Here is a 13,479-nt window from a genome sequence, read left to right as displayed (position 1 = left end):
TTTTTTTTTTTTTTCTCATTAAACTTTTGTTTTAATGGGTCTCAAAATTCTGTGACAGATTTTTTGGTCAAGTTGTTTCCATTAAAAAGCACTGATTTTAAAAACTAATAACTCAAAACTGCCACACACACACACACACACACACACACACACACACACACAGCAAATGGTCCACAGAACGTTCTCCTTTCCTTCTGAAGGTTTTATGGTGCATTGTTATCATTACCCAGTCTTTTACTATTAAACTTAAATGGCCAATTGGCACAACAGTTCTGAGACTGTTCTCCCACCACTTATTAAGACTGGGGTGGCAGGGATTAGGGATAATAATCATTTAGCCTTCTGAGCTTTCTGGGCAGGCTTGGTGACCTTGCCAGCTCCAGCTGCCTTCTGTCCACTGCTTTGATGACACCCATAGCAACCATCTGTCTCATGTCATGAACAGCAAAACGGTCCAGAGGAGTAGAGTCAGAGATGTTCCCAACACACATGGGCTTGCCAGGAACCATATCAATGATGGTAGCATCACCAGATTTCAAGAACTTGGGACCATCTTCCAGCTTTTTTCCAGAATGATGATCAATCTTCTCATTCCGCTCAGTGAACTTGCAGGCGATGTGAGCTATGTGACGGTCCAGCACAGGTACATAACCAGCACTGATTTGGCCCGGACGGTTCAGGATTATCGCCTGAGCCGTGAAGCCAGCTGCTTCCATTGTGGGTCATTTTTGCTATCACCAGCCACATTGCCACGATGGACATCTTTGAAAGATAGGTTCTTGACATTGAAGCCCATGTTGTCCCCAGGAAGAGCCTCACACAGAGTTTCCTGGTACATTTCAGCAGACTTTACTTTAGTTGTAACATTGACTGGAGCAAAAGTGACCACCATGCCTGGATTAAGAACACCGGTCTCCACTCGACCCACAGGGACAGCACCAATGCCACCAATTTTGTAGACATCCTGGAAGGGCAGCAGCAAGGGCTTGTCAGTTGGACGAGTTGGTGGCAGAATGCAATCCAGAGCTTCAAGCAGTGTGGTTCCACTGGCATTGCCATCTTTACGGGTGACTTTCCATCTCTTGAACCAGGGCGTGTTAGCACTTGTCTCCAGCATGTTGTCACCTTTCCAACCAGAAATTGGCACAAACGCCACTGTGTCGGGGTTGTAGCCAATTTGCCTACTGTAGGTGCTGACTTCCTTAACGATTTTCTCGTATCTCTTCTGGCTGTAGGGTGGCTCAGTAGAATCCAACAAGTTGTTTTACACGCAGCGTGTAAGCCACAAGGGCATGCTCACGGGTCTGCCCATTCTTGGAGATACCTGCTTCAAATTCGTCAACATCAGCAACGATCAGCTCGGCACAGTCGGCCTGGGATGTGCCTGTAATCGTATTTTTGATAAAGTCTCTGTGTCCTGGGGCATCAATGGTAGTCACACAGGACTTGCTTTCCACAGGGAGATAGCAATGATGATACCACGTTCACATTCGGCTTTCAGTTTATCTGGGACCCAGGCATACTTGAAGGAGCCCTTTCCCATCTCAGCAGACTCCTCAAATTTTTTGATAGTTCTTTTGTCGATCCCACCACATTTGTAGATCAGATGACCAGTAGCGTAGACTTGCTCTCTTTGCTAAAAATATGTACAGCTGGACATAATCACTAAAGTGGCAGATTCTACTTTTGAAAATTTGAACTTTCTGGGGTGCCTGGATGGCTCAGTCAGTCAGTTAAACGTCTCTTAATTTTGGCTTGGGTCGTGATCGCATGGTCTGTGGGATTGAGCCCCATGTTGGGCTCTGCAGCGACAGCACACAGAGATTGCTTGGGATTCTCTCTCTCCTCTCTCTGCCCCTCTCCGCCCCCCTCTGATCTCTTTCAAAAGATTAAAAAAAGTTGAAAAATTTGTAATTTCCAAATTCTATTGATCTCACACTAAACTTAAAGTTCATTTTTGTTAAATGATCTTAAGTTACACTGAGAAATATTTTGTAATCCCTATGAAAAATAAAGCCTGTTGAATGAATAAACAGAATCCCAAGTATCAGGGGGCTCCAGCCTGAGAGTCTGAATCACTACTGTCATGAAGATAGCTAGCTAACCTGTCCCCAGGAATCACTCTTTCTTTTATTAATAGTATCACCTCTCTCGTACCCCAGTTTAAAAAAAAAAATTTTTTTTTTTTAGTTTTTTGAGAGAGTGAGAGAGAGAAGGGGAGGGGTAGAGAGAGAGAGAGGGAGAGAGAGAGATAGAGAATCCCAAGCAGGCCCTACACTGTCAGTGCAGAGCCACATGCGGTGCTAGAACCCACGAACTGCGAGATTACGATCTGAGCCAAAACCAAGAGTCAGAAGCTTAAAGGACTGAGCCACCCAGGTGCCCCACCTCAGCTTTTAATTGAGAACAGGGCTGCCTGATTAAAAGATCTTATTTCCCAGGCTCTATTGAAGCTGGCTGTGGCTGCATGACTAAGTTTTGGTCAATCAGATGTGAGAAGTGACTCAAATTACTTAAAACAAAATGGCATGCCCTGGACTTTTTTCTCCCTTCAGTGATAAAGACAGAGCCAAGTGGCCAGCCTGGGTCTCTAAACAATCTTGTAAGCCTGCTCACTTACCTCTGAACTGATGAATCTGACAAAAACCAACTTCTCTCTTATTTCAGTAACAGCTGAAAGGATGTGTAACCGACTGGGCCCCCCAGCCACAGGGTTTTGTAATCCCTCGGTTACAGCTTTTTAGTCTGCACCCTAACAAGTACAGCTGTCGACACGTTATTTCTTTTCCTGGTAAGCCCCACCAAGAACCTTCTACCCACAAAATGATTTAGTATTAGGACACCTAAAAAGTCCAATTCATGTACTTCAGTTAACATTTATTTTACATAAAACAATTTTCAAAGAATACATTTAAAAACCATCTAGATACTGATTTTATTGCATTACAAAAAATTGAGAGGCACAATTGAAGTATTCAAATAAACTGTGAGGGGCGGAGGTGGGGGCTTAAGCTCGCTATCCATGGTGCTCCTTAGTCACTGAAAGGCTCTGGGAACAAGAGCCTTTACCACAAGGCAGTAGTGCACTTCATTTAGTAGGAATAAATCACATAAAATATATAATTTTATACAGAAAGTGTTATTGTACTGTCACTTTCAATTACTTATAAAAACTTCATTTTGAATTGCACAAAAGTTCTTTAAAATTGGTAACTCCCAGAAGGCAGGGCTTAGAACAAAGTATCTGTGTAAATAATTCATTACAAATAATTAGGTTTCCATTTCTCCAAAGGAAAAAAATCTATGAAGGATGACATTATTCAAACGGGACATTTAAAATTATTTTTTCATAGGAAAATAGGTCTACAGATTCGTCTCTAAGTCAGCTAAACTTATTTTCTCCCTACTTTAAAACAAATCACAGAGTGCCAAAGTTTTAAGTCAGAGTACCTATACCACAGCATAACGTGGAAGTGTTTCCATCAATTCATTTCTTGTATTATTCTACCATAGTATCAAATTATCAAAAAGGCACATGGGTACGTTCTTCAGAACAGTTTTGGTCATTTAAGAAAAAAAAAAAAAAAACCCACACATTTGTAAGCAGTGATTTCAATCATGTTTAACAACAAAAATATTAAGCAGATTCATCTCAATCCAGGTGATACGGATTCCATGACACTTCTGTAGGCACTTCACTTTCCATAGAATTTCTTGTTCAGCAGGTAGATGAGAAGGTTTACATTCACTTTAACCTTATCAAACATTTTCATTACAGCTACGCCTTCATACTGCATCTGGAGTAAATCCTGAAAGTGTAAGGGACATCATTAAATCTCAAATTTAACCTTTTGCGTGCTTAAGAACATTCTTAAAAAAACATTCTAGAAGAATCTGTCGACAGGGGCGCCTGGGTGGCGCAGTCGGTTAAGCGTCTGACTTCAGCCAGGTCACGATCTCGCGGTCCGGGAGTTCGAGCCCCGCGTCAGGCTCTGGGCTGATGGCTCAGAGCCTGGAGCCTGTTTCCAATTCTGTGTCTCCCTCTCTCTCTGCCCTTCCCCCGTTCGTGCTGTGTCTCTCTCTGTCCCAAAAATAAATAAACGTTGAAAAAAAAATTAAAAAAAAAAAAAAAAGAATCTGTCAACAAAAATAGATTCAGTTGACCTAGTGACCTCTGTGGAGGTTCTTAAGTTTCAGTGTGCATCGGGATCATTTGGTTAAAAACACGAGCTAGTTAAAACACAGATTGTTGGGCCCCATGCACTGGAAGTTCTGACTTTGTAGCTCTGGGGTAAGGCCCAAGAATATGCATTTTAACAAGGTCCCGTGTGATGATGGTATTGATGGTCTGAGTGCCATACTTTGAGAAGCACCTACCAAAATGAAAGAAAACAGATTTTTAGAACTGATGAGCACTGTATGAAAGAAAACCATCATCAAGTTAATATCAGATACGTAACTGTAACTTTTAAAAATTATTTATTTTAGAGAGAGGGAGCTTGCACATAGAGGGGGAGGGGGAGAGGGAGAGAATCTGAAGCAGGCTCCATGCCCAGCGCAGAGCCCCATATGGGGCTTGATCTTAGGACCCTGAGATCATTACCTGAGCTGAAATCAAGAGTCAGATGCTTTACTGACTGAGTCACCCAGGCAGCCCCATAATTATAATTTTAATTGAAACATTCAAAATACAGATAATCCAGCAGGATGGGGCATATCCTTTAGACAGTGGTGTTTCTTTTTACAGTGGTGTTTCTTTTTCTTTTTTTTTTTTTTTTGAGGCAGAGGGCACGAGTGAGAGAGGGGGAGAGAGAGGGGAGGGGAAGGGAGAGGGGTGGGGGCAAAGAGAAGGGGAGAGAGAGAATTGGGGCTTATCTGAAGAGGGAGTCGAGCTCACCTGATATGGGGCTCAACCTCATGAACCTTAAGATCATGACCTGAGCCAACTGAGCCACCCAGGTGCCGCAAGAACAGTGGTGTTTTCTAAAGTGAAGTGAGCAAGGCTATCCCTTGGGGAGCAAAAAGAGTATGAGAACTCCCATTTAGTATTTTCTCTCATTCTTTAAACACTTACATTTTGTGTATATATTTTACAAAGTATATTTTGAGTCTAGTAGTAGGAACACGTATACTTTATTTAAAAACATTTTTTTTTTTTTTTTTTTTTTTTTTTTTTAGGGGCGCCTGGGTGGCGCAGTCGGTTAAGCGTCCGACTTCAGCCAGGTCACGATCTCGCGGTCCGCGAGTTCGAGCCCCGCGTCAGGCTATGGGCTGATGGCTCAGAGCCTGGAGCCTGTTTCCGATTCTGTGTCTCCCTCTCTCTCTGCCCCTCCCCCGTTCATGCTCTGTCTCTCTCTGTCCCAAAAATAAATAAACGTTGAAAAAAAAAAATTTAAAAAAAAAATAAAAAAAAAATAAAAATAAAAAAACAAAAACATTTTTTTTAATGTTTTTATTTATTTTTGGAGGAGAGAAAGACAGAGCATGAGGGCGGGAGGGGCAGAGAGAGGGGAGGACACAGAATCTAAAACAGGCTCCAGGCTCTGAGCTGTCAGCATGAACATGTATACTTTATAAATAAGTATGTAAAGTGGGGATAAATGCTCATGTTATTTACTGAAGTTGTGGACTGCAATTTGGAGAGCAGTGTACAAAGCTAGTCTTTCCTGATCTAGACTACTTTGTGTTCCTGCACTGAGAACAAGCCCTTATTCTCACGTCGGTCTATCATTCTATGTTTCACTGCCACCACATAATCAAAGGACATCAACTCTTGCTAGAATTAGTAACTGGGTCACACTAATCATATGCATGAGATTAAGGAGCAATGTCTCACAATAACACAGAACAGGGGGGCTTCCCCAAATAGAAGATATCATTCTTGAACTGCCCTAGACTAATACCCGGGCATCGTTTTTTTGTTCCTAGCTCTGGAAACTTGTTTTTTTTTTTTTTTTTTTTTTAATGTTTTATTTATTTTGATAGAGAAAGAGAGAAAGAGAGAGAGAGAGAGGCAGGCAGGGAGAGAGGGGGAGAGAGTCCCAATCAGGCTCTGCACTATCAGCACAGAGCCTGATGTGGGGCTCGATCCCACATCCCATGAGATCATGACCTGAGCTGATATCAAGAGTTGGATGCTCAACTGAATGAGCCACCTAGGCACCCCAGGAAACTTCTTGGTTCTTAATGATAATGCCTTGTATCTCTATTAAGCAAGGCCACCTGCACAAGTTGAAATCATCTTTGAGAGAACTTTAGCTGTTGCCAGCGTTCCCCTCCACCTCCTCACATTCCTCCAACTGTACTCAAAGTGAGAGACACCTGTAGGTGTCTGCAGGGGAAGCAGCTGGGCCCCTAAGGTGGGGAGCAATGATAATGATTGTACTTGTGGATGGAAGATCAGATTTGAGACTTAGCCCCGCCATTTGCTATCTTATGACCCTGCGACATCACACCACCTCTCTGAAGTTGTTTTGTTTGTGTAAATTGGGACAACACTGCTAATTTCACAAGGGTGCTATTTGACATAGGAGATCAAAGTCCACAAGCCATTTGTAGGGGCCCATGCTTTGTCAAGATCAACTGTAATCCTGGGCGAGGGGCAATGGAGCAGACTGATGAACAATTTGGACTCCAGCTGCCTCTTGTATAATGAATTCCCTGGACCTCAGCTCTTCATCTGGGAAGGGAACGGCGTCAACCCCATAGCCCTTGATAAACACTGAACATTATTTGTGGGAGCAGAACATCTTAAGTCACACCCACCTGTTAGGTATACTGCCGACAGCTGCAGGATACAATTACGACATAATATTTAGGAAGTGAGGAAGGAGGGGAGAAGAAGACCCAGAAACATAATGTTAGAAGGGATCTCCCTTAGTTCTCTTGGAAATTTCTGTCCTTTTGCCAGTTCTTGTCTCACACTAAAGACCTGGCCATCAGGTAATTCACTTGTTAATGTAATTGTCTGAAAGCCATAAATATAAACAGAAGTCTGACTTTATTAGCTGTTAGACACTGGGCTGGCTGCTGGGGCATTCAACCTGTACAGAGTGTAATGCTCTGCTCTCACCATCTTGAGACACTCAATAATTCTGAATAAGGGGCTGTACCTTTTCATTCTGTACCAAGCCCCACAAGTTATGTAGTTAGCCCTGGTGACATGTTCATGACTTTAAAAATCTGGGGTGTATGAGTTATCTGTATGCAGCGAAGGAGTAACATTTCACAATCAATTCTGTGTACAGATGAATGGCATGTAGAGTTAATCCTACCGCATGCTGAAACCTTAACAAAGGAGCAAATGAAGCTTGGTATTTGCACCAGTGTTCAAAGGAAGTGCCCTGGAATTCCTGAGGCCTCTCTGAACAGGTGTGTCCCTGTCACTTGGGATTCATCCGTCCAGTTGATGCTGATTGGTCTCGGGTCATTTCCTTCTTGACAAACACATGATACGTTTTTGCCACTTCTAAAGAAGAATGACTAACGAAGGCACATCCCTAGCAGCACTCTCTTTACTCTTCCCGTATTTATCTAAATGGTACATAAAGTAACTCAAGCTTTTCAGTTAAACTGTTAGATGGCTACATTTACTGGCGTTTAAAAATAAGGTAGAAAATAAAGCTGTTTTACTTATGTATACTTTTCACAATTACTCATTATCTTTCGTTTTCTCTCTGGACTCTAACTCACTCCATTATCTCAATGGCCCTTATCATACTCCTTTAGTTTTTTGTTTTTTGTTTTTTTGTAAGTTACAAGCAACGCTAGAGGGGAAAGAAGGGCAATGGCATCTGCTCCTAGGAGGGGGAAATGATTTCAGGGTTCTCAGCCAGGGGCTCAGCAGGCAGGGAGGCTAGAACTTGTCCCTTGCAGTGGCTCATCAAGATGGTTTGTGTAGATACACACAGAATACCTGGGAACCATTGTACTAGTAGTTTGGGACCCATGTAAATAGGTGTTATTTCCACTGAAAACCTCTCACGTGAAAAAGAAAAACTCAATTACATCTTTTAATTGATCCTATGCTGAGGATCAATTTGGCAGAAGATGATCTTAAGCCTTTGACTGTGTTCTCCTTTCACTTTTTTTTGGTCATTGTTGTTCTTGCTCCTTTTGTTTTTGGACATAGAAACTGGATGTCTCAGCTTCCGTTCAAGTCTATTTGGCTTAAATATGGTCCTCATGAGAAAACAGCAATAATTCCGACGGTAGACGCCATTTTTCTACTTGTAGATAACTATTTTGCATGTCTTATGTGCCTAAGCATTTAACAGATTTCATAAACTAACGTAGAAATGATTCTAAGCAGGAGAAAGAAGCAGAAATGAGGTCAGTAAAGTTCCAATCCTGGGGATATATAGTCTTACAAAGAAATCCAAGTTCCTAATGAAAGAAAACTTTTGGGGCATCTGGGTGGCTTAGTTCAGTTAAGCATCTGACTTTGGCTCAGGTCATGATCTTCTAGTTCATGAGTTTGAGCCCCACATCGGGCTCTCTGCTGTCAGTGCAGAGCCCACTTTGGTTCCTCTGTCCCCCTCTCTCTGTCCCTTCCCTGCTCACAAACCGCCCCCTCTCAAAAAATAAAATAAATAAAAAATAAAGAAAAACATTAAAAAAGTAAAAATAAGAAAACTTTCTCGCCTTAATAGCTTTGAATACTTTTATGCTATTTTTTTTCCCTCTAAGCATCAAAATGGAAACAGGACTTAGAAAAGCTGACTGCTATGGTTTGCCATCTAAAAGCGTTTTAAGTTCTAATACTTTGAAAGATCAGAGCTTTCCACAAATCATCAAAGCTTAAAAGGCCGATATTGGCAAATAAGGCTTGCAGTGGTCATCTGTTACACCCCCGTGTTGTCATGAAGAGGGCAAGCCAGGGGAAGCACGCCGCACATTATAAAACTCACCCCCACTTTGCAGAAATCCCAGCTTACCTGAATATTGAGCTGTACCTTCTCCATCTCAACACCAAGGAATTTTGATCTGACATCAAAGATGCCCACATCTTCAGTAGATATGATATCAAATGTAACATTTTTAAACCTAGTGAAGAAAGGGACATTCACATGAGGAATTGCAACTATATATGTAAAGCTGAAACTAGTTAACGGAATCCTACATTACCATGCTTAGGGAAAGGTCCACCCGAGAGTCCTAAGGAAGCCTCCCCAACCTCCCATCATTCCCCTTCCCCACTCTGCTCATTAAAACTAGGTTTGATAGCTCTTGTTGAGATTGTTGCCTAGAGCACCCAAGTAGATGCTTTATTACTGAAGAAATGCTATTAAATAGGGTCCTTGTTCTTAAAGAGCTTAAAACACAGTTGGAAAAATGGGGTTCGCAGATCCTGAGAATTAAATAGTGACTTAGACTGCTGAGACGCCAGTTGAATGTTTTAGATGGTTACTTCTATAGAAACTACAAAGACGAAGAAGCATTTTCTCTGAGTCAGTATGGTTGAGAGAAAAAGGTTTGCTGCCATTAACGGAACAGAAGCCAGGCCTGGAGAGAGGGCAGGAGTTAGAGAGGAGCGCACATGGTGAATGTGGCTCCCTGCAACAGTGATGGGCCACAAGGCTCACAGTTCCTTTAAAAGAGAGAACCCTCTGGCACCCAGTGCGGGGCTGCGGAGGAGGGTTTCCATTTTCTCCTCTACATCAAACACACACACCAGCAGCACACTGCTAGAGTGGCTCTGACCCAGGTGTTGGCACACATAGTCTGCGGCTCTGAAGTGAGAAAGATACTATTGTAAATAACTCTATCAAGACAAAAAGACAGCTTTTCATTCTCAATGCTATGACTCAGTTTTTCCCGAGAGAAGGGGGAGGCTGGCAAACCCAAATGTACTGGACCAGCCATGGGAAACACGACCTGCTCAGCACTTCATACAACCCCCGGCACTGATGCTCGAGTTCTGATGGGCAGACTAGAGATTACAATACACGTACGTCCCCGCCCTGTCATCTGTAATCAAGGGTAAGCCTTGATAGACCAAATGAAGCTCTCTTCAAAGGCCACAGGAAACCAAAAAGAAGTGAGTCAGATTTTACGGGAATGCTTAGAGGGCATGTGTAATTCTGTGCAGATTCCAGGCCACACTCACTGGTTTGTCTGAAGGTCGTCTATCCCCAGCAGGACCCCCTTCTCATGCAGCTTTGCAGCCGTGTACCTCACTGGCTTGGCTCTCTTCGCCCCTTTCGGTTCTCCTTTTCCATCTAGTTTAATTGACCTTCGAGAATTTCTGAAACAATAAGAATAAACCACCTGTTGTCATGACGGCAAACTCAGAGGTTGTGGTGGTGCCCACCACTGTTCACGCTTGGCCCCCACCGCCCTGAGTATGAAACTTTATTTTGTGAAAGTAGGTGGTGATTTTCCCTCGCCATAAAACCTCACTGCTGAAATGTAAGAGAAGGCTATTTACAAAGTGACCGACAGACTAGTACTTACTCTGTTTTCTCAGGCATATTGAACTAAGCGGCCATAGTAAGTCATGTCACAAGCAGCTTTGGTTCCGTAATATGAACTGCATACTCCTAAGTAAAGGTATTACTAGGACTGTTTTAGTTTATTGAATAAATACTGTGTGGCCAGCCATGTTCTAAGCGCTTTTTGAATACTGCCTCACCTTTGTAAAATCAACATTTCCATAGTGCTTGGAAATCAATTAATTCCTTTCTTATGATTTCATTTAGCTCTCATAGTAACACTTGTGAGGCTGGTACTCCTCTTGCCACCTTAAAGATGAGAAAACTTAAGTTCCAGAGTTCACTGGGCTCGGTCATAGATCACACAATGTAAGAAAGAATTAGAACGCAAATCTAGCTCACCTAATTAGCGGCAAAGGTTGTAAAATGCCTTCAAGTGGCTGCAAGTAAAAAAAACAAACAAAAAAACCCCAGCCCTCTAACAACCTTATTTCCACTGGGTATTATTAGCTGGATCAACTTCTTTCTCCAGGAATACAGTAATTTACAGGCTTCAAGGCAATGAATTAAAATTCAGAACTAGTGGGGCCCAAATAAAGGAGGTTTAAATTTGGTTATTTCCCTTCATCAAATCTTCTGTGATTAATGCAATTGATTATTCCATACAGCACCATTTCTTACTGCATGAATACATTATGCTACACATTTAAATGGGTAATTAAAATTTGATTAGTATCAGCCTCAGTCTAGTAAGTAGGAAGGACAACAAGGAGCAAAGAATACTCATTAAAAGTGGCTCTGCTGTGTATAAAAAAATCTGTAATATGTATGCTAATGGGTAATGGGGAACTGCCAAATTTTGTCTTTCATGTCAATAATAATTAAAAAAAAATTTAAACGTTTATTTTTGAGAAAGCGAGACAAACAGACTCTGAGCAGGGGACAGGTGTGTCTAGAAGGAGACATGGAATCCGAAGCAGGCTCCAGGCTCTGAGCTGTCAGCACAGAGCCCGACGTGGGGCTCAAACCCACAAACCGTGACATTATGACCTGAGCCGAAGTTATATGCTTGACTGACAGAGCCATCCAGGTTCCCCATCAATGATAATGTTTTAAAAGCACTAAGTACTTTAAAATCATTAGGCCACATTCTGCTATTAGCAAATACCTGGGGTTACCTAACATTGTTTATTGTAAATATTCAAAAAGTAAGAGTAGCTTCAATTTTTTTTTTTTATCATAGTGTTTGGCTTCTTTGAGTAAAAGAGACCAAAGGGAAAATGAGAGTGCTTCCCCAAGCATTAAAGCTACTTGCTTAGAGGGGCGCCTGGGTGGCTCAGTCGGTTAAGCGTCCGACTTCGGCTCAGGTCATGATCTCACAGTTCGTGAGTTCAAGCCCCGCGTCGGGCTCTGTGCTGACAGCTCAGAGCCTAGAGCCTGCTTCACATTCTGTGTCTCTCTCTGCCCCTTCCCTGCTCATGCTGTGTCTCTCTCTGTCTCAAAAGTAAATAGACATTTAAAAAAAAATAAAGCTACTTGTTTAGAATACAACAGGTCGAGCTACATGAATTTCAATGCTGATGGGCAATTAAAAAGTATCTCAATGCACTCCTGACTTCTTAGATCCCAGTAGCAAATCACAAAATCCAGATTCTAGTTTTTTGGTTATAAAAGAAAGCAAAGAGTTTGCTTCCAAACCCCATCATCCAAGTGGGTAAAATAATTGACACCCATATAAATCATGACATTACAAATGGATATATGATTTTTAACATACCGTCTTTTTAAGTTGTCCAAGCAAGTCTTTATGTAGGTGTCATAATAATTAATTTGCTCTTCATAAAATGCCGCCTTCTCATTAAGTGCATTCAGGGTCTGCTGAAGTTTTGCCAATTCAGCTTTTCGAAGCTTACGATGTATTCTTTGATTTCGAATGTCCTAAAAAACAAGTAAAGGCTATGATATGACATTTAAGAAGTTTAATTTATGACACTGCCAATTTGGGACAAGAAGAATGTGGACTATGAAGTCACTGTTTGTGACTGTTAACCTGTAACTTCCCTTAGTCACCTTAATCTTTATATATATATTTATATATAACATATAAATATAATTTATATTATATAAACATAATTTATAATACACGTTTATTTATTTTATATATGATTTATTATATTATAATATATATATATTATATATATAGTTGTGTGTGTGTGTGTGTGTTTGTGTATACATATAGGTTTAAGTTTAGCTTAAGCAATCTCTGCACCCAACCTGGGGCTTCAACTCACGACCCCAAGATCAAGAGCTCCATACTCTACCAAATGAACCAGCCAGGTACTCCATAATCTCTGCAAACTAAGGTGCTCCCCCCTTCCTTGCTTACTTCAGACTGGCAAAGGTCCCTAATTCATGTTACCAGAGATGCTAAAATTTATTTTTGTTTTGATGGAAAAGAAGAGAAGCATTTTTAGAATGACCATAAAATGAAATAGTGTTCTACAAGGGGCATAAGGAAGACTTCAGTAGGAGATCGCAATTTCTTCAAAATGTTTTCAACATTACACTTTGAAGAATACTTTACCTGAAGAGGTTTACATGCAATTACTGCATTCATTTTAGAAATAAAAACAAAACAAAACAAAAAAACAATGCACTTTTTAATCTGGGAAAGAGTTCTTTTTTTTTCTTTTCTTTTTTTTAATCTGGGAACTATTTCTGAAGGCTTGCAAAAACAACTGAGCTCTCAAGGCTGACTGGAAAGATTTAACTTTGGTGACTACTGCTTGGATTTGAATACAGTTCATAGAACATCACGTCATTCAAGTTACTCACAAATTACAAGGGCTATGCTATGTTTAAACTTAAAGACATAAGATTTATTTGTAATTCTAACTGGTAAATCATGAAAATCATAAAAATGGTGCTTGTTTAATATTATTTTCCCTATGTGGACAAATTAAAAAACATTCCCCTAGGAATCCAGACAGACATACACATGTATGTGTAAAAATTGTCCATTAAACAAGATCTTTTGGAGGATACC

At 41.1% G+C, this 13,479-nt stretch overlaps 1 protein-coding gene and 1 pseudogene across 4 annotated transcripts in view; both read right to left on the bottom strand.

Moving 5' to 3' along the window:
* LOC123607078 lies at window positions 1-1,737 on the bottom strand (annotated as a pseudogene).
* A 1,119-nt stretch (window positions 1,738-2,856) lies between these two features.
* Window positions 2,857-13,479, bottom strand: part of IQGAP2 (IQ motif containing GTPase activating protein 2) — a 298,032-nt gene continuing 287,409 nt past the window's right edge. For all 4 annotated transcript variants that reach the window (XM_045496003.1, XM_045496013.1, XM_045496004.1 and 1 more), the window contains 4 exons: window positions 12,211-12,371; window positions 10,109-10,246; window positions 8,937-9,045; window positions 2,857-3,809 (listed from right to left, as the gene is read on the bottom strand). In XM_045496003.1, the coding sequence (XP_045351959.1) occupies window positions 3,696-3,809; window positions 8,937-9,045; window positions 10,109-10,246; window positions 12,211-12,371 (522 nt within the window). In that variant the 3' untranslated portion in view covers window positions 2,857-3,695. The remainder of the gene's footprint in view (window positions 3,810-8,936; window positions 9,046-10,108; window positions 10,247-12,210; window positions 12,372-13,479) is intronic.

The sequence above is a fragment of the Leopardus geoffroyi genome, chromosome A1 (genome assembly GCF_018350155.1).
Source record: "Leopardus geoffroyi isolate Oge1 chromosome A1, O.geoffroyi_Oge1_pat1.0, whole genome shotgun sequence".
NCBI lineage: Eukaryota > Metazoa > Chordata > Mammalia > Carnivora > Felidae > Leopardus > Leopardus geoffroyi.
Note: the sequence above shows the minus strand (reverse complement) of the source record. Positions and strands in the feature narration are given on the sequence as shown.